We start from the raw sequence: 19906 nt of genomic DNA, 5'->3' as shown, positions 1-19906 counted from the left end.
GATACTGTTTTGGTTAGCTATAGCTACATAAGCCACCTTGAGCTTGGGGTAGAGGAATAATTTATTGCTGCCTCGCTCAGTTTTGGGGTTCGCCTGGGCTCAGCTGGGCAGTTTCTGCTCAGTGTCCCTCATGAGGTTGTAGTCACACAGTGGCTAGGGATAGAGTCACCTCAAAGGCTTCCTCACTTTCGTGTCTGGCAGTTGATACCGACTGCAGCTGACACCTCAGCGGGGACTGTTGGCTAGAACCCCTGCATGTGGTGTCTTTGTAGACAGGATGTCTTAGATGCATATGTGCTCCCTGGGGTACAGCTCCATAAGCACTTTTCCTTTCAGTCTAATAACCTGTGAACTAAAGAGACAAGTCATCTGCTCCCCGTATACCCATCATACAGTACAGTGTGACAGGCATTCTAGATACTCCCATTCAAAAAGGCAGGAAACAAGACCGCATGTGGCAGTCACTGTTCATAACATGTAAAATCTTGTTGGGTACGTGTTGCTAATTTCTTAATTCTTACTGATTGGTAATGATTCTTCATAACTCTTGGTTCTACTCTGGGCTCTTGGTTTCATCCCTTGAATTATCCTTCCTTTTTAAGAAAATATAGTTAACTTTGGTTTCCTGTGGATTTTATTGGGGTTTTCTCCATTAGATAAAAAAGCCACACCCATGAATATCAAGGTAAGCCCTTTACCGTTTTGGACTCCTGTGAGCTGCTGTAGAGTAAAACCCTTAACATTCTTAGTAGCCCTGTTATTTAACAAAAAGACTATGGGAAGTACACCCTTAGGATCCCCAAGGGGCCTTTTCTCTGTGTGAAAAGATTCTGTAAGGAGCAACTCCTTAGAACTTCGAGGTCTTAAAGGATTTTTGCCAACTGGAGAGGCTGAGAATGAGAAAAAGTTTTATTTTTGAGCCTATAAAGTCCTGGCTCCTTAATATTTCCTTTAAATTGTGCTTGAAAACTAGATAGGTCTTTTGGTTTGTTTTGAAGCTCATTTTTACCCTTATATCCTGCTCCAAAGAAACTAGTTGGCACTTTTGAGCATTCTGCTTGGAACTCTGTTTAGCTAAATCCATCAGTTCATTAGGTACAGCTTCTATTTTTCTATTTTGTATGACTTACCACAGGTGACAGTTTTGACAAACTTCTGACACTTACATAACAAAGATCCCTTTTTTCTCTAGGTTTCCAAAAACATTTTTCTTACTTAAGCCCTTACCAACACTCTGTGGAGGCCATAAGGCTTCTGTGAAGTCTCTTCAAGGCCCTTCCAACTTTCACTCTCCACCCCATGTGCTTTATGTTTTATTGCAGCCACCCTTACTTCTAGGTACAAGTATTTGTTTGGTTATAGCTATATAACAGATCACCCCAAACGTAGTGGTATTAAATAACAGCATCATTTTACTTATTATTTTATAGTAATAACATTTATCATATAGGTAAAAATTATATAAATGAAAATAAATAACACATAAATTATCTCTTAGGTCTAAGGATTTCTGGGCTCATGCACTTGCAAGGTTCTGGGGAAAATGGCAAGGTTCTGGGAAACCAGGTGGGATGGGAAATGTAACAGTTTTTAGAAAATATAAGTTGTCACAATTAATAAATGAAAAAATCCACAATTGGTCATTATCAGAGGATAAGTGGATAAAAGGATAAAAAGCATTTATCCTGCCTTTCCTATATGAACTGTACTTTGGGTAACCAAATTGTAGATGAGGGGAAACATCTCTTTATAAGATATGTCAAATAATAAATGAAAAATAATAGAATTACCATCTTCTACAACTTCCAGTAAATTAATGGATTTAGACATTGTACATCAATGCAATTGATAACATCATAAAAAGAGAGATAACCAGATACCGTGTGCCTTCTGATGAGAGAACACAACACCACCTAAAGTTTTGCCAGAGAGACTAAACCTGAGTTTGAGCAGGTGTCTGGATCTACCTCTGGTTTTCAGGGAATACAGAAGACAGGATCATGTTAAATTGCACCTTAAACAAAATCCAGTCTGTGGAAAATTCTACAGGTCAAGCAACCCAGGTTCTTCAACAAATTAATTATTGGAGGGAAAATGTATAGATTAAAAGAGACTTAGAAGATATCTTTTCTTTTTTTATAGGTAAAACTACACTGTGGTGTCTATAGGGACTCATACTTGGGTGATAAAACCATAAAAAAATTTTTCTGACTTTTGAAACTACTTAGGATATTAAATGCTACATAGAATATGAGAGTAGGCTAATGAATAGGATACTTAAATTTTTTAAAATCAAGAGCCACTAGTTCAGATAAAAGCCCTATGTATTTGAGTCATGATACAATTCTCATTTCTACTTTTTTCTCATACAGAAGTAGGAAACTTTACTGCTATCAGATTTTGGCCATGAAAGATTACCCCCCCCACACACGTTTATCCCTCCTTAAATCAGGGTGCATCTTTTTTTTTTTTTTTTTAATTTTTTAAAGATTTTATTTTTTAGAGAGCAAGCGAGAGAGAAACAGCATGAGAGGGGAGAGGGTCAGAGGGAGAAGCAGGCTCCCCGCTGAGCCGGGGGCCCGACGTGGGACTCGATCCCAGGACCGTGGGATCATGACCTGAGCCGAAGGCAGACGCTTAACCATCTGAGCCACCCAGGCGCCCTGCATCTTTTTTTTTTTTTTAAAGATTTTATTTATTTGAGAGAGAGCACGAGAGCAAGCATGGGCTGTGGGGGGTGGGGAAGGGCCTGACTCGGGGCTTGATCCCAGGACCCTGAGATCATGACCTGAGCCAAAGGCAGATGCTTAACTGACTGAGCCACCCTGGTGCCCCCAGAGTGCATCTTATAATTGATGGTGTGTTGTTTAATTGAAAACATTTTGATAGCTCAGCTTTCAAAAGAAAAAAAGAAAGGAGTAGACAGAAAAATTCTGAAAAAATAATAGTACTCAAAGAGAGGACAAGCCCTACCAGATTAAAAGCTAATTCTAAGATGCAGTCATTAAAATATGGTAGTATTAGTGTAGATCAGTGGAATAAAATAGGAAATCTAAATGCATCAAGGCATTTGGTGTATTTTAAAGGTGGCATTTTTTTTTTTTAAAGATTTTATTTATTTATTTGAGAGAGAGAATGAGATAGAGAGAGCATGAGAGGGGAGAGGGTCAGAGGGAGAAGCAGACTCCCTGCTGAACGGGGAGCCCGATGCGGGACTCCAGGATCATGACCTGAGCCGAAGGCAGTCGCTTAACCAACTGAGCCACCCAGGCGCCCAAAGGTGGCGTTTCAAATCATTGGAAAAAATTGTTCAGTCTATGATTTAGGGACAACTGAATAGATATTTGGAAAAAAATAAGGTTGACTCCGTACCTTACACTAATTCCAAGGATTTATATATTAAAAAAAATGAAACTGTGATAGAGGGAACATGGAAGAATTATTTTATAATTCTGAGGGTGACTTTCTAAGAATATGAGAAACACAGAAGCCATATAAGATTGACAGTTTTGACTACATAAAAATAATTTTTTGCATGATGTAAACTACCATGAACAAATATAAAAAGCAGATCACAAACTGGATGAAAACATTTGTGATTAGCAGACACGTGGCTAATTTCTTGTCATATATAAAGAGAAGAGGATATGAAGAAGATCAGTCTTACTTAAAAGTGGTCAAAACAGAGAAAGACAAATACCATATGATTTCACTTGTGTGTGGAATCTAAAGACCAAATGAATAAACAGCAGAGTCAGACCTATAAATACAGAGAATAAACTGAAGGGAGGAGGAGGGGGAAGGGCAAAGTAGGTGAAGGGGTGTGGGAGGTACAGGCTTCCAGTTATGGAATGAGTAAGTCACGGGAATAAGAAGTACAGTATAGGGAACATAGTCATTGATATTGTAATAGCATTGTATGATGATAGATCGTAGCTGCACTTGGGGTGAGCACAGCATAACATAGACTTGTTGAATCACCATGTTGTATATGTGAAACTAATGTAACATTGTGTGTCACCTATACTCAAAAAAAAAAGTGAAACTGGGTGTAAGGAAACATTCACTAAACAGTTTTATTAAGTACCAGAGAGAGAGAGCACGCACGCACAAGCAGGGGGAGCAGCAGGCTGAGGGAGAAGCAGGCTCTCCGCTGAGCAGGGAGCCTGATGTGGGACTCGATCCCAGGACGCTGGGATCATGACCTGAGCGGAAAGCAGACGCTTAACTGACTGAGCCACCCAGGTGTCCCTTTATTTTATTTTAGGAAAAAAGTGTGTATGAACAGCAGTAATAAATAAAAGTAAAGAAATAATAAAAGTGGTCAAAAGATGCACTCTGATCATTCATAGAAAAGGAAATAACATCATAAATACATGAAAAAATATCAGTCATAATAAAGGAAATTGTGATTAAGACTGTACTGAACGTGTGTGTTTGGCAGGCTGTGAGAAAACATACTTTCATATTACTAGAAGACATTTTGACTACTTTGGCAGTATTTATCAACATTGCAAATTTTACTTTAAGAATCGACCCAAAATAATGTATATTTCCCAGGCAGCGTTATTTATTATAACAAAAATTTAGACTGAACCTCACTGTCCATCAAAAGGGGGCTGGTTAAGTACATTAAATAACGTCCATGCAGTGGAATAATGAATCTCCGTAAAACCCACTGGGAAGAGTTCATTGACTGATACGGAAGGATCACAGATACATCTTGTTGAATGAACTTCACTTCAGAACTGGGTGTATATTACGGTATTTGTGTTAGGGAGCGTTTTGGGAATTCTCACAAAATATCTCTGGATATACAAGAAACTGATAGCATTGGTTGCTTATGGAGAGGGGATCTGAGTGGCTGGGGGACAGAAGTAGTGAAGGAGACCCTACTGTATGCAACTAAACCTTTTGAATTTTGATTTTAAAGTTTATGTTTTAATTTTCTTCATACTAAGAAGTGTAAACTTACAGTCACATCAGATATATTCTGTCAAGGAGGGAAGAGGGTCAAGGTAAAAGAAAGTAGAAGATGGAAAAAGAAACAGGTTAAAAAATAAATACTGATGTGAAATAAGGTATTCTTGAGTTCTAGTGTTAATTTGGTTTTGTACTTCCCAGATTCAGTTTTCCACTATAATGTTTGCTGCTTGATGTTCCAGGTAGCTAGTTATCCACTGTGAACAGTGTCTTAATTTTTGACTTGAATACTTCTTTGTACCTGTGAAAGTATAGAATCTTAAGTACAACTTTAATCATTTCCTAATAATTTCTAAGTCAACAAAATGGAGCTGTTGGCATATAAAGGTAGATGCAGTTCTGTTTAAAATGTCATATAATCTGCTTTACAGAACGGTAGGAAAACATGCTTTTCTGTTAAATACAGTTGAAAGATGTTGAGAATTCTACACGTAAGATAATTGAAATGCTTTTAAAATACCAACTATAACTTCTTTACGTGTTGTAAAACATCTAACTGGTTACTTTTTTTCCCTAAATGTGTTAAGACGTTAATGTTTACCTTCAGGCTTAGAGTATAAATTGCAGCTGTAATTCTAGAGTAGTTTTATATGGCCTATCAAGTTTCTTTGAATTTAAGATATTTCTAAAAGGAAATTTGTGTTTTTCTGATATTCTTTGAATGTAGTTTCATCAAGGAACCCAGAGAATGCATTTTCCCCCTTGCCTTGTTGCAGTTTGATTTTCTAGTTGGTATAAGGAAAGATGATATTGATGCAATAAATTTGAAATTTCAGATGGATTGCTATGAATGACTTTAAGTTTATGAAAACCTTCCCCAATAGCATTCTGATAGGTGTTCATTTGTTTTATTTAAGGGATTCACATATTGTTAAGAAACATTTGCATTTATGTGCTTTACTTTGATTAAAACGAATTTCAGAGTGTTGGTCTGATAATTTGCTTTTGAGTAAAGATAGACTAGTTACATGGACATAAGTATTTACTTGAGCATTTATAACGTTACAATTTTTTTCTTAAAATTTTTGACTTTTAGGGGTGCCTGGGTGGCTCAGTCAGTTAAGTGTCTGCCTTCAGCTCAGGTCATGATCTCAGGATCCTAGGATGGAGCCCTGCATTAGGCTCCCTGCTCAGCAAGGGGTCTGCTTCTCCCTCTTCCTCTGCCTCCTCCCCCTGCTCATGCTCTGTCTCTGTCTCTCTCTTTCAAATAAACAAAATCTTTAAAAAAAAACCCAACAAAACTGACTTTTAGTTTAAGGCAAACCAAGATGAACTTTATTTATTTTTTTAAAGATTTTATCCCAGGACCATGAGATCATGACCTGAGCTGAAGGCAGCCGCTTAACTGACTTAACCCCCCAGGCGCCCCCCAAGATGAACTTTTAGATTTAAATGCCGCTGGGAAATGACTGGCCCTATAGTTATCTTACAGATGGGAAATTTGATTTTCTAGATAAATTAAGCTAAGATTGGATCTCTCCTGAGTGGATTCCTATACATCCTACAACGCAGTGTTTTCTCTGGGTGATTTTTCAGATGTCTAAATTAAACTTACTAAGTAAAAATAGATATTTTATACTATTTTATTTTTTCTTGCCAATTAAAACATATGGCAAATTCCAGTCGTAGCCAAGAAATAGTGTACATAACACTTAAAAGTGCTAATCATAATCTGATAAGCATTTTTTTAACCTTAAAAATAATCTTATAAGAGCCTTGGGGTACTGGAAGCATCATTGTTGTTAAGGGTCAGTAAGAATGTTTCATGGTTGATTTCTGAAAATAAAATAATTTTTTAACAAAGGCATATGTAATAAAGATATTACATCTGAGTTACCACCCTAAAAGCTTTCCAGATTCCTTCTGCATTGGTTGTGATGTTTTTTCCTTCCTCTTTAGAGTTGTCTCTGTGGGAAATTTGTCCTCCGTCCATTACGACCATGCCGTAGATACTCTACTTCAGGTGGTTCTAGGTATGTGGTGTGTCTCCCCGTAAATGGGCTTTTAATCATGTGTAAAGAGGTGTGGGTGCATCTCTTTCCCATGAATATGGAAATAGCTGCTTAAAATCTTTTTTTTGTAGTTGGATGGCATCCAAGGTAGACAGCTTCCCTCCCCCATATGCTGTCTTCCATTCTGTGGCTAATAGATTTATATCTGGAGCTCAGCATATTGTAATTTTAAAAGTATTCGTTTTATCTGATATTTGTATTGTCTGTCTTTTGTAAAGGGTTTATTTTATTTACAGAAATGTTTTATTAAGAGGAGAGGAGCTTTAAAAGTTAGTGATACTTCTTTTTTTGGGTTCAAAGGAAATCTCTTGATTGTGAACATCTTGAATTTTTTTTAACATCTTGAATTTTAACTGTTACAGGGTAGATTACTTCATTCTTCCTACTCTAGATATTACTGTACTTAAAAAATATACATAAGTAAATGTTATTTTCTATTGCAGACATGTTTTAAAGCAAATCAGGGAAAGGTGATGTGCAGCTATAGTAATAAACTCGGCTGCTGTGATCTGAATCAGCAGTAGAGGGGTAGAGGTTAGAGGTCTTTGAGACTTTTACATTGGTCTAAGAAAGTAGGTTTGGGAGAACCAAGAAATATAAATGTGTTTCCTGTTTCTTTCACTTAGGTTGTCCCCTGGTAAAATTGCTGGAGCTGGCCTTTTGTTTGTTGGTGGAGGTATTGGTGGCACTATCCTGTATGCCAAATGGGATTCCCATTTCCGGGAAAGCGTGGAGAAAACCATACCTTACTCAGACAAACTCTTTGAAATGGTTCTTGGTTCCCCACCTTACCCTGTTCCGTTGCCAAAGAAGCCGGTAAGAGTTTTAAACAATATTTCAGTTTATCCTCTGGAATACTTGTGAAAGCAGGTTGTTTTCATCCTGAAAATATCTTATAATTCAGTAGAACTTGCCAGATGTGTGTTTACTAGTTTCCTTTAACATTAATTTGTAGAGTTGGATTTTTATCCCTTCTGAGTTAAGTGTTCTAATTAGTACCCACTACATAGAAAATAATTGCGTGGCACATGAGAGTAAATGGAAGAGGCTGCTTGGGCAGAGGTAACTGTGGTTGTCCTGTGGATAGAGGGTGGTTGTGACAGCCTACACTGTTGCAGCTATCAAGCTCTGACTTACAACACTAAAAACATAAACATAGAATGGTCATGACACAGAACCCAAGGGTTATAGTTAGTAGTGGCTCTTTTTAGACCACAAAACAAGAGTCACAGAATTTTCAGCTACTTACTGATTGGTTGACAGGAATATCTTCTGGTATTTCTGGAACTTTGTACATATTCAGAGTTTGAACCTCCCCCCCCCCCTCCGCCCCAGGCTTAAAATTTTTTAAAAACATCTTAAATAATTGTTCATTCAAACAACTGCTTGAAAAAAAATTTACAAAAGAGATCATGGAGTTTTGCTGATTTGGTCTCGGGTATTTCTTTATGCTGTGAGGCTGGACATGGCTGATTAGTACTTTCTTAGAAATTGGGTGGGCTTCTGTTCTGTAGTATCTAGCATAGTCTAGAGGTCAGTCCTATCACAACATTAATAATTGGAAAAGCAAGTGTCCTCTGACAGCTTCCCCTGACCCTGTCATGCTTTTTCAAAATAGTCTTCCACATCATTTATTCTTCCATATGAACTTTATAATGTCTGTGCTGGCCAAGAGAGACAGTTTTGCAACTTTAGTAGTCAAGGAACAGAATTCTGTGGATTCATTCTAAAATCTTGGGTCTATTTTAACCTACATGACCCAGGAGAAATAGCTGAGAGCAATTCTAGGAATAAGGCTGAACAGTTGAGAGTAGCATTCTTTTCTTGCTTGACATGACTTCAGGTGTCATTCTTTGTAGATTACTTGTGTTTATCTCTCTCAAGAGTCATGGCCTCTTCTTATTCCACTGTAGCTATCCTGCTGAACATTTCCACTTGGATTACTTGGCAGGTTCATACTGCACCACCTCAAAAGTTACACTCTTCTTGATTGGCTTTTTTTGTGTTACAGGTAGTACCATGCTGTCACATAGTTAGGTTAGAATTCTTAGGTTCATCTTCATAGTTGCCTATATTTTGTTAGCTATCATATCTTGTTTAACCTCTGATACTTATTTTTTTTCTTGCATTACAACTGTCATCCCACTTCTGACCTTTATCACTTCATATCCACACTAGACCTATTTTTTCCTGCCCCCCCGCCCCAAGACTTTCCTCCCAGTCTCCACCCCGGAGATCTCTCCTTCTACCATAATCTAGGCCATCCTCATGTCAGTACCAGAGAATCTTCTAAAATAAGTGCTATCACATTTTTATGATATTTTCATGTTATCACTTATCAGTAATTTTTATATATTTATTATCATTTGAAAGACAAGACCACAGAATGAAAAACTAGAGAGACTTTAGACATTGTTTCATGTTCTGAATAAGGAGAGTAAAGCCAGGAGTGGTTAAAAGTTAGCCTAGGAGCTAGCCATTTGTAAATAAATAAATAAAGCTAGCCTTTATTCTGTAGTTTATGGTTTTTGCTGGTTTTTAGGTTGACATTTAACACACTTGGCAGTCTGGCTCTTACTTACCTTTCCAACCTTATCTCTGAATGGTCCTGCACATAAATCCTTAGCTTCATGCCAGTTTACCTTACAAATATACCTTGTGCTTTCCATCATTTATTCAGCAAATGTCAATCAAGTGATTATTACATACCAGACACTGTTTCAAGGGCCTGTGTTAAAGCAGAGAGCTAAACAAAGATCGCTTCCACTTGCACAACTTTTCCCTTGGTGGGCTTGTACCCAGAGCAGCTTCCTTTCTTTTGCCTACGAATGTTCTCTTCAAGACCTACATCCTTCACTACATACACCAAAGTGTATTTTCTCACCTCTGAATTACAGTAGCAGTTAGTGTTTTATTTTTTAATTTTTACCATTTACTCATTCTCTACTCTTGCACATTGTTACCAACTTCTTGCTTTTAGAAGCTGTGCATTTTATTTCATGATAATCCTTTTGGTGCCAACATGATTATTTATGCATAGATAATAAATATTGAGAGAAGATAAACTTAAAATCTTTTTGATGGATATGGAATAAGACCTGCCTAAATGGAGACAAATATTACATTCTGGATAGGACTTAATATCATAAAAATGTCATTTTTCTCAAATATATACATTTCTCTCAAATTTCCCTTAAATTTGTATATATTTGACAGAAATGACAATTGTATACACACACACACACACCCCACACACACCCACACCCCCCCCCATACACATACGCCTAATAAGAATTCTAATGGATTTCTTTAGAGGTTGAAGAATCAGATAAGATGATTTTAAAATTCACATGAAAGGATAAATAATGTACTAAACTAGCCAAGAATATTTCAAAACAGTTTTGGGTTGGGGGGGGGTCAGAGGACACTTGCTTTTCCAGGTAATTGACTTTGTAATAGTCCTACTTTAATAGAACAATAAGGTTTTGACACAGGATTAGAAATTAGAGGAACAGAACAACTTAGTCTGGAAATAGGTCTTTTTATACACAGACACACATACAAACACATTTATTGTGAGAGTGTGAGTTGCTAGAACCGTATGTGAAAGCGATCTGTTAATAGCTGCTAAAAATATATAACCTCTTTGACCCAGCACTTCTTCTTTTGGCAAACTATCCTACAGATACCACACTACAGTGCTTTTCAGTTACATGGACAAAGATTTTTTTTTTTTTTTAAAGATTTTATTTATTTATTTGTCAGAGAGAGCACGTGCACAAGCAGGGGGGAGCAGCAGGCAGAGGGAGAAGCAGGCTCCCGGCTGAGCAAAGAGCCTGATGAGGGACTCAATCCCAAGTCCCTGGGATCATGACCTGAGCCGAAGGCAGATGTTTACGGACTGAGCCATCCAGCCACCCTGGACAAGGGTGTTTAACAACAAAAAAAGCAGGAAGCAGCTTGAATGTCCAAAAATAGAGTAATTGACAAAATTATAGGGTTTGCAGATACATTAAGATATGCAATTAAATTAGGATGTTATGCAACTGAAAATAATTTCTTGACCTGGAAGAGAATGTCTGTGATAGATTATTAAATGAAAACAAAACCAAGAACTGAGTTACATGATAATTTGTATAATATAACCCTATTTTGGTTTGTTTTAAAAAATGAAAAATTGTATATATATATATACCTGAGCTTATGCTCAGGGGTGGAAGGATAGATTTCAGGCTATTGGCAGTGGCTACCTGCAAGTGCTGAAGGGAAAAGAGCAGTAAAGAGGCAAAATAAAACCATTAATATGTCTTGATATTATTTTGCTTGTTATAGTGAGCATGTATTTCATGATTTAAATAAAATTTTACTAAAAGAGAATGCACATATTTCTCATTTCTGGTAGTGACAAAGTTCAGAACTATATTATATTTGAATAGTCTTTGAGATATCTGAATCCCATTGCCAAGTTCTGGCAAAAAATGGCACATCGCAGGTGGTAAATGAAAATGTTTCTGTTACTCAGTAATTTTTGCCAGCACATCATATGGTAGTCCTGTTAGTGAACAGGGTCTTAAACTTAACTAAGGCAGATGGTAACTGAGAAAGAGAAAATTGGACATTACAATAGGATTGTGTTTTTTCGTGTGCAGTTGCATGAATCTGGGAGATTAAAGAAACAAAAAACCAACATTCAGTTTTACTCAGAGCCTCTGAAAATTGTTTCTAACTGAATGTATGCGCAAGGCAACAAAATTTGATTTAGAAAGCAGATGGAAATGGTCTGCTCAATGTTGTATATGTAAAAGAAATGGTGTTTAAAGGGAAGGCTCTGGGGGCGCCTGGTGGCTCAGTTGTTAAGCATCTGCCTTCCGCTCAGGTCTTGATCTCAGGATCCTGGGATCAAGCCCCGCATCGGGCTCTCTGCTCAGCAGGGAGCCTGCTTCTCCCTCTCAAACTCCCCGTTTCTCTCTCTCGCACTCACCCCTGCTTTTGTTCCCTCTCTCACTGTATCTCTCTCTGTCAAATAAATAAATAAAAATCTTAAAAAAAAAAATAAAGGGAAGGCTCTGCTTCATGTAGTTTATTAGTTGCCCTAAGAGAAGCCTCTGTTACTATGAAAATTGGGCCAGTCATTTGGAATGAAGGTTTTGGGTTGCATTTTTCTAAAATGAAGACTTCTCTTACCTTACTGTGATTAATAAGATACGTAATATTGTGAAGTGTTAAAGCCTGATATACTTGAATTTTGAAATAATTACACGTTACTGTATGCTGCCTTAAAAGTATTTGAAATGTTACATGTTTTTTATTTCCAAGATTCAGTCTGGTCCAGTAAAAATCTCTAGTGTATCAGAGGTAATGAAAGAATCTAAACAGCCTGCCTCACAACTCCAAAAACAGAAGGGAGACACTCCAGCTTCAACAACAGGTACCTATACTTAGAATCAATTTTTAAAAATTGTAGGTAAATGAATTGTTTTAATGTATTTGTACATTAAATACATTGGGGGTCAAGGGTCAAGAGGGGGCCCCTACCCCTTGAAGCACTCTTCTGGTCCTTCTCACCAGGGAAGGAGTGTTTACACCTATCATTTGACACTCATTTTAGGAGCTGAGTGGGATATGGAATTGGACTTTATTATGAATAGCTACTGAGTTGTATTGTCTACAACACTTTTTCTTTATATTTTTCCCCTCTGACTCCTAGCCTTTCTCCTCTCTTCTTAGTGATCTAGCTGTGGTCTGGGGAATTTTTTTCCCCATTCATGATTTGCCAGTAATTCTATCCCAATTTACGGCACATCTAACTCTAACCTGCTCAGTAAACATTTCAACTTCTATGTTTCTCCTTAGTCACTTCTGTCCTTGATTAAACCTCTTGACTTTCTTTCATTCAGCAAATATTCACTGATTGTCTCCTATGTGCCAAACATTCTTCTAGGCACTGGGGCTATAGCAGTGAACAAAATAGTAAAAACAAACACAAACTCTGCAAATATTTCTTAGTGGGATAAGGGGAGGAAGATTATATATAAATATATGTAAAGTGTATAGGATGTCAGAAGTGATGTGTTGGGGGGGGAATATTGCAATTTGAAATGGAGTGGGTAAGGAAAGTCTCACCTGGAAGGTGTCATTTGAGCAAAGACTAGAAAGCAGTGAGGGATTAAGGCATGTATAAGAGGCTGGTGGGAGAAAAGCATCCCAAGCAAAGGGATTAGCTAGTGTTAAGGCTTGGTATATTTAACTAGTAAGGAGCACATGAAGCTGGAGTGGAAGAAGAACAGTAGAAAATGAGGTCGAGAGGAAGCAGGAAGCCTATTGTGGCAGTCTTTGGAGGCCATTATAAACATTTTGCTTCATATTCTGAGTGGGTTGGGAAGGTGTTAAGAGGGTTCTGAGCCAAGGGAGCGATATATGACTTTTAATAAGATCAGTGGCTATTGCGGAGAGTAGATAAAGGGACCAAGAGCAGAGCAGGGAGACCAGGTAATAGGCCTTACAGTAATCCAGCTTCATCTCTTAAATGGGACTTTTAGTTTATTTAAATTTTCTTTTCCTCTATTATGTTGCTCTTTTTTTCTCCTCTATTTTACTTCTAGAATTATCCAGTTTATTTTCCAACACTTGTTTATCAGCTCTTGATTTTTTTCAGCCTTTCTTTCTTCTTTTGTGTTTAAAACTGTCATACTGTTCTTGCTCACAACTCTTTCATCTCTGCACTGTTCAAAGCGTTAAAAAATATCTTTTGGTTACTTTGTTTTGTCTACCTTCTTCATTACAGGCCCCTTTTTCCTTTGTTACTACTTTTCCATGTTATGTAAATTTTATGCCTACTTCTCATATGTTAAGATTTAATGTCATTTAGTACTGTTACTAGAAGCCCTGCCTGAGAATGGTGGTGCTTAAAGTGCAAGAGAATCCTTTCTCTTGTGCATTTCCCACCATTGTCCATCTTGTGTGGGTTTGTGTCTGTGGGGGACAGGGCCATAGTCTGTTTGCATGTTTGAGTAGTGACAGTACATGGGTTTGTGTCTGTAAGGAGTCAGATGTGAAGTGGGTGTTAGTTGTAGTAGATTCCTGTGTGCTTCTGTGTTAACCCCGGAAACTATAAATACCATGAGTAACATATATTTATAGGACCTACAGAGGCAGCTCAAATTATTTCTGCAGCAGGTGATGCACCGTCAGTCCCAGCCCCTGCGGTTCAGCATGAGGAATCTATAAAAACTGAGCACCCTGGAATTGGTGAAGGGCAACCGAAGCCTGCAGCTTCAGGTAGTTTATTTATATTTGTGGTTTTATAAATGATTTGTTCATCAGAACTATTTAATGCCTAGGCAACCTCTAGACAGTATGTAAGTACCCACTTATGCTGGTTTTATTTCCAGACTTGCTTAGGGAATTTTTTTAAATTTTAGAGTCTGAGTAAATCTCTGAAAGCAAGAGGTTTAAGAGCTGATCCCTTATTTCTTCATGTTGGAATCATTGATGATGTGGTTTTAGAATCCTAATGACAAAATGCCTTCAGTTGATAGAGCTGGCAAGTACAAACGATGGTGTTTTTATATCCCTCTGAGCTATTGAAATTCTGTGCTGAAATTTCATTTCCTCTTATTTACTTATGCTGCAAGAGGAAGCATCCTCAACTTCTGTACGGGAGCGACCACCCGAAGAAGTTGCAGCTCGCCTTGCACAACAGGAAAAGCAAGAACAAGTTAAGATTGAGTGTATGTAAACAGACGACTCCTTAAGCACTTTGGGTCATCTCCATCAGTTGCTGTCTTCTTCAGCCATTGGCACACATTTCTCATCCATCAGCTAGTTTGGTTTCTTTAGTGGCATTTGTCTGTGTACCACCTTTATTTCATCATTTGTATTCTTTCCATTTAAACTTTTACCTGGGTAACAAAGGCTATTCTTAGTGTACAGTTGGAGAAAATTCCGAATAATACTTGTACTTAATCCATTTGTGTTTATTAGGGTTTGTGCTAAAGAGTCTTTGTATTCTGTGGAACAGAAATTGTTTATGTTTTGGCAACTTCCCTGAGAGTCTTTTAATTGCTCTGGTTTATTACCAGCCTCTGGACTCTGTCTAGTAGCCTCCTTATCGGACATTGGTGGGGGGTGGAATGTTATACACATTGCCAGTTTCCAGCTAACCGAAGCATATTCCTTTTTAAGTTTCGATTTTATGTTAAACTTTTTGACGGTTTTAAAAAATGATACTAGATACCTAAAAATGTATTTTCTGGTCTTAAACAAGGTGCAGGGAGCATCTTTTATTGTACTGGGCAGTATAGTGATGTCTCTGGAGGTAGGGGATATGTAGCTTTTTCCTGGACTGAGAGATGTTTGTTTTAAAGTCTTATGGCAGCTGTTTGTAGTTTTTGTTTGTTTCTCCCCATGTCTTATTTCTGCTTGTCTTTTTGTCTTGAGTGGTTCTTGTTTCCCTTCTAATGCTTTGGTTCTGCCCTGCTCTGAGGAGGCAGGTTTGTTGGAATTATGTAAAGAGTAGAAGGGACAGAAGGAGTATAGGTGCAGGGCTTTAGTTTGGCTACTTGGCTTTTTTTTTTTTTTATGTGTTGTTCTGAGTTCTTGGTTACAAATAATTGGGAATGTTGAATAAAGACTTCTAAATAAGTGAAATATTTCTATATTTTTTTCCCACTTCCTAATTTTTCCTGAATTCTCTACTACAGCACATAAAGATAATTTTTTTATTCATATTTTTCACTTTCCCCTTTTATTATGTAGACACCTTGAAGTAAGTTGTACATTTAAGATTAGTGATGTCTGCTGTTTCATCATGCTCCCTTTTTTTTGGTCCACTTATTATCTTTCATTTTGGGCAAAGTGAAAATTTTAAGGATTTTGTCTGTCACCTCTTAGTTTTCTCCCAAGCTTTACTTTTAAAATGTGTGTGTTTGTAATTCTTGTCAAGAATCAAAGCACCAGGGGCACCTGGTGGCTCAGTCGGTTAAGCATCTGCCTTTGGCTCAGGTCATGATCCCAGGATCCTGGGATCGAGTCCCACATTAGGCTCCCTGCTCAGCAGGGAGTCTGCTTCTCCCTCTACCCCTCCCCCCTGCTCATGCTCGCTCGCTCTCTCTCTGTCTTACTTTCTGCACACAGAAGCAACAAGTGGAATTACATCAAACTAAAAAAGCTTTTGTACAGCAAAAGAAACAACAAAACAAAAAGGCATCCTGTGGAATAGGAGAGACTATTTGCAAACCATATGTCTGATAAGGGGTTAATACCCAAAATATATATGGAACTCCTATAACTGAATAGCAAAAACAAAACAAAACAAGAAAGAAGGGGGCGGCGGGGGGAAGGAGGAATCAAAGTACAGTGAGTAGACTTGAAGAAGACTTTGAGCCTGTGGGCCACTGTGAAGTGGTTTACTGTTACCTGTGCTCTCATGTCTTCCCCACCCCTGCAACTCATGCATGTTCCCTCCCTGCCTCTTTTTCTCTTTATACCCCTCTCTTCATATCCCCTGTGTCTTCAGGTGAACCTCAGTCTGACACTCATGGTGTGGTATTTTCTCATCACCAACTTTGTCCTTTTATCTCCGTTGCCCAGGTACTGCAGGTGGTTTGGAGGTTCCGTTTGTTCATTTCTAGCTTATGCTTCTTTTGCTCAAAATCACCTTCTGTTTTTGTTTTACCTGCCAAACATATTTTCCCTTTTTAAATCATCTGATAGGTGATAAATTAGTCTTCTCACTGGCTTGCTTTCTTCAGATGACCGTTTTGCCATTTTAGTATTATATCTGGAATCATCCCTTGCTTTATTTTTCTTAAAATTAGGTTTCTTTTTGATTCCTGAAGCAGCATATAGAAATATGATCTTAGTAGGTTGTAGCCTCTTGCATCTTGATATATGGCTGTTTCTTGAGTTCTCTTACGGAAAACACTGTCCCTTCCCAAACCACCTTTTCTTTTTTGTTGCCATGTTTCCTTATCTTTTTCTTTCTCTTGTCTGTCTGTTATCTCCTTATATCTTGGTGATATAATTTGCTCTGAGTGTCCCTTCATGCTGAGGAGATACTCTTTTTCCCTGTGGAGCTATACGATCATTATTTAAACTGAAAAATGCTGGTGGTTATACTGAATTTATAGCCTCTAGTAGCTAAAAGGGGCTGAACAGTGCCTTAAACTTTGTTCCTCCCATTTGAAGTATATGCTGGCCTTCTTTAAGCAATTTTTTGTCTTAAAAAAAAACCCAAAACACTTTTTATTTTGAAAAAAATTCAGTTGTATATAAAGGTAAAAATAGTATAATGAATCCCCATAGGTCTGTCCACCAGATTTAGTAATTACTAACATTTTACCATACTTTCAAATGAAACTGATTCTCTAAATCTGTGTGTTTTTGTTTTTTACATTTTTGAGGAAATGCAAAAGAAGACTCAGTAGGAGAAGAAGGGAAGTTTACAATAAAGTTATTCAGGAGGGAGGGATTTGTTATTTTAACTGTTCTGTGTATTTCAGCTGTAGCCAGGAGCTTAGAAGATGCTCTGAGCCAAACTGCTCACATCACTCAACAGGCCATTATAGCTCAGAATGCTGCGGTGCAGGCTGTCAATGCGCACTCCAACATCTTGAAAGCAGCCATGGACAATTCTGAGGTGAGCCAAAGAATGGATAGACAGGTAGTACTTAAGACTGATTTCTTCCTTCTAATATGGGCTTTCTCCCACTAAGTGAAGACTATCTAGAGTAACTTTTTAAAAAATATTTTATTTATTTGAGAGAGAGCAAGCGAGAGCACAGGCAGGGGGAAGGACAAGCAGACTCCCCACTGAGCAGGGAGCCAGATGCGGGGCTTGATCCCAGGCCCCTGGGATCACAACCTGAGCCAAAGGCAGACGCTTAACCGACTGAGCCACCCAGGCGCCCCTAGAGTAACTTTTTTTTAAATAAACAAGGCAGGAAAAATCTTTGCATGTTGTTTTTAATGAGTTTCATATAGTGCTTTATCTCACAACAATGATATGGTAACAAGAATTAGTTCCTATTTGCTTTCATATCTTAATAGTGCTTGAATATTATTTGTCTGCTTTTTTTTTGCTTTAAAATTGCCAACCATTTTTAATTTAGTTTTTTAATTTTAAGTTTTAATTTTTTTGCCAATCATTTTTTTTTAAAGATTTTATCTATCTATTTGACAGAGAGAGAGATAGCGAGAGCAGGAACACAAGCAGGGGGAGTGGGAGAGGGAGAAGCAGGCTTCCCGCCAAGCAGGGAGCCCGATGTGGGACTCGATCCCAGGACCCTGGGATCATGACCTGAGCCGAAGGCAGACGCTTAACGACTGAGCCACCCAGGCGCCCTGCCAATCATTTTTTAAAATAAACTTTTTACTTTAAGATACTTTTAGATTGTCACACAGTTATAAGAAATAATACCATTTTCTCTTGATTTTGGCTCAGGTCATGATCTCAGGGTCATGAGATCCAGCATGGAGCCCCACATCTGGCTCTGAGCTGGGCATGGAGCTAGCCTGCTTAAGATTCTCCTTCTCCCTCTGCCTGCGCTCCTCCCCGCCCCCCCTCTCACACTCTCTCAAAAAAAAAAAAAAAAAAGTACAGAGAGATCCCGTGTACCTCCAAATACCAGCTATTTTATTATTTTTATTTGTTTGTTTGTTTGTTGGGTGTGGAGCCCAGCATACTCATGACCCTGAGATCAAGACATAAGCTGAGATCAAGAGTCGGATGCTTAACTGACTGAACCACCCAGATGCCCCAAAACCAGCTATTTTAAATGCTTGTGTTGATTATTTAACTTACATTGAGCACATAAGAGAATAAAGTAATTACATTGATTTAAAACTGTAATACTGGGACTTAATTTTTTTTTAATAATTACATTCAGTTATTCAATGTATAAAAATATATCTAGACACCAGGTCATTTAAAGAGTAAAAATAAATACATAAACTGTGAATCTCAGGGATCAGGATCTTGTGCCATAAGTAAAGTTACTTTGCCACTATAACTGTGTGCTTTTTACAGAATTTAAACACACTTCACATTGTTTCAGTCCTACACACATACATCACAAAAAAGAGCTCTGATGTAAACAGCTAGAAATTACAACCTTTAAAAAAAAAAACCTTAAAATTCTGGTTTATTCAGCGTCCAAGAAAAACATTTAAATTTCAGTCAGTTCAGTCAGGAAAGTGGAAACTACACAGAGAATACTTAATATTTTGGTTATACAGGTGTGGGAAGGCTGTAAGTTGTAGAGTATCAGGAATTTGGGTTCAAACCGAAATAGACCGGTATGTTTCAGAAGGACGCTGATTAGAAGCTTTAAATGTCAGTGGTATTACTTTGGTGAAAGGCTACATAAGAGGGTATTTCCTCTTCCCAATGAATGCACACTATGTAATGCATGTGGATTAGATAGTATGAAATCTATTAAAATCAAGATTTTACAACTAAAGGACATCTTACGGTAGTGGTTAACTAGACTAGGGATATTAGCTGGTGTTACAAAATTATCAGAAACATGAATGAACACGTTTTGAAATGTTAAAAATGGATTCCAACTTGTGTAAAAAAAAAACTGGTGCACAAAGGCTCTTACAATAGATACAGAATTACTTTCTCAAAACAGTGTTTGGAAACCGTTGGTCTTGGCTTGATAGTAGGGGAATCTAGTGTCTATTCTACAGAACAGCTTATCCTTGGACCTCTATAAAGATTTTCAAAGAGGACTTTTGTATATATATATAAAATTAACATTTTATAAAATTCAGCTCAAGGAGGGGGGTGGGTTTGACAATAGTTGATTTTCACTTTACCAGTTACAGAGGGTCATTTTTTAGGATAATGTTTTGGAGGAGTAAGGACTGTACAAATGTATAAACTCTCTACTTTTTTTTTTTTTTTT

At 37.7% G+C, this 19906-nt stretch overlaps 1 protein-coding gene across 4 annotated transcripts in view; it reads left to right on the top strand.

Moving 5' to 3' along the window:
• Positions 1–19906, top strand: part of IMMT (inner membrane mitochondrial protein) — a 40053-nt gene that overhangs the window by 7491 nt on the left and 12656 nt on the right. For 2 of the 4 annotated variants that reach the window (XR_014138207.1, XM_031032970.2), the window contains exons 2-7: positions 6883–6956; positions 7622–7811; positions 12312–12423; positions 14136–14273; positions 14630–14725; positions 17498–17634. Coding sequence is in view for 2 of the 4 variants with exons in the window: in XM_031032970.2 (XP_030888830.1) it covers positions 6883–6956; positions 7622–7811; positions 12312–12423; positions 14136–14273; positions 14630–14725; positions 17498–17634 (747 nt within the window). In the remaining 2 variants the exon portion in view is untranslated. Of the gene's footprint in view, positions 1–6882; positions 6957–7621; positions 7812–12311; positions 12424–14135; positions 14274–14629; positions 14734–17497; positions 17635–19906 lie in introns of those variants that run through there. The other 2 variants (XR_014138208.1, XM_081796741.1) reach the window with 2 other exon arrangements.

The sequence above is a fragment of the Leptonychotes weddellii genome, chromosome 10, assembly GCF_054177405.1.
Source record: "Leptonychotes weddellii isolate Sample4059 chromosome 10, ASM5417740v2, whole genome shotgun sequence".
NCBI classification, from domain to species: Eukaryota; Metazoa; Chordata; class Mammalia; order Carnivora; family Phocidae; genus Leptonychotes; species Leptonychotes weddellii.
The sequence above is the reverse complement of the archived record's forward strand: the minus strand, read 5'-3'. Positions and strand labels throughout refer to the sequence as shown.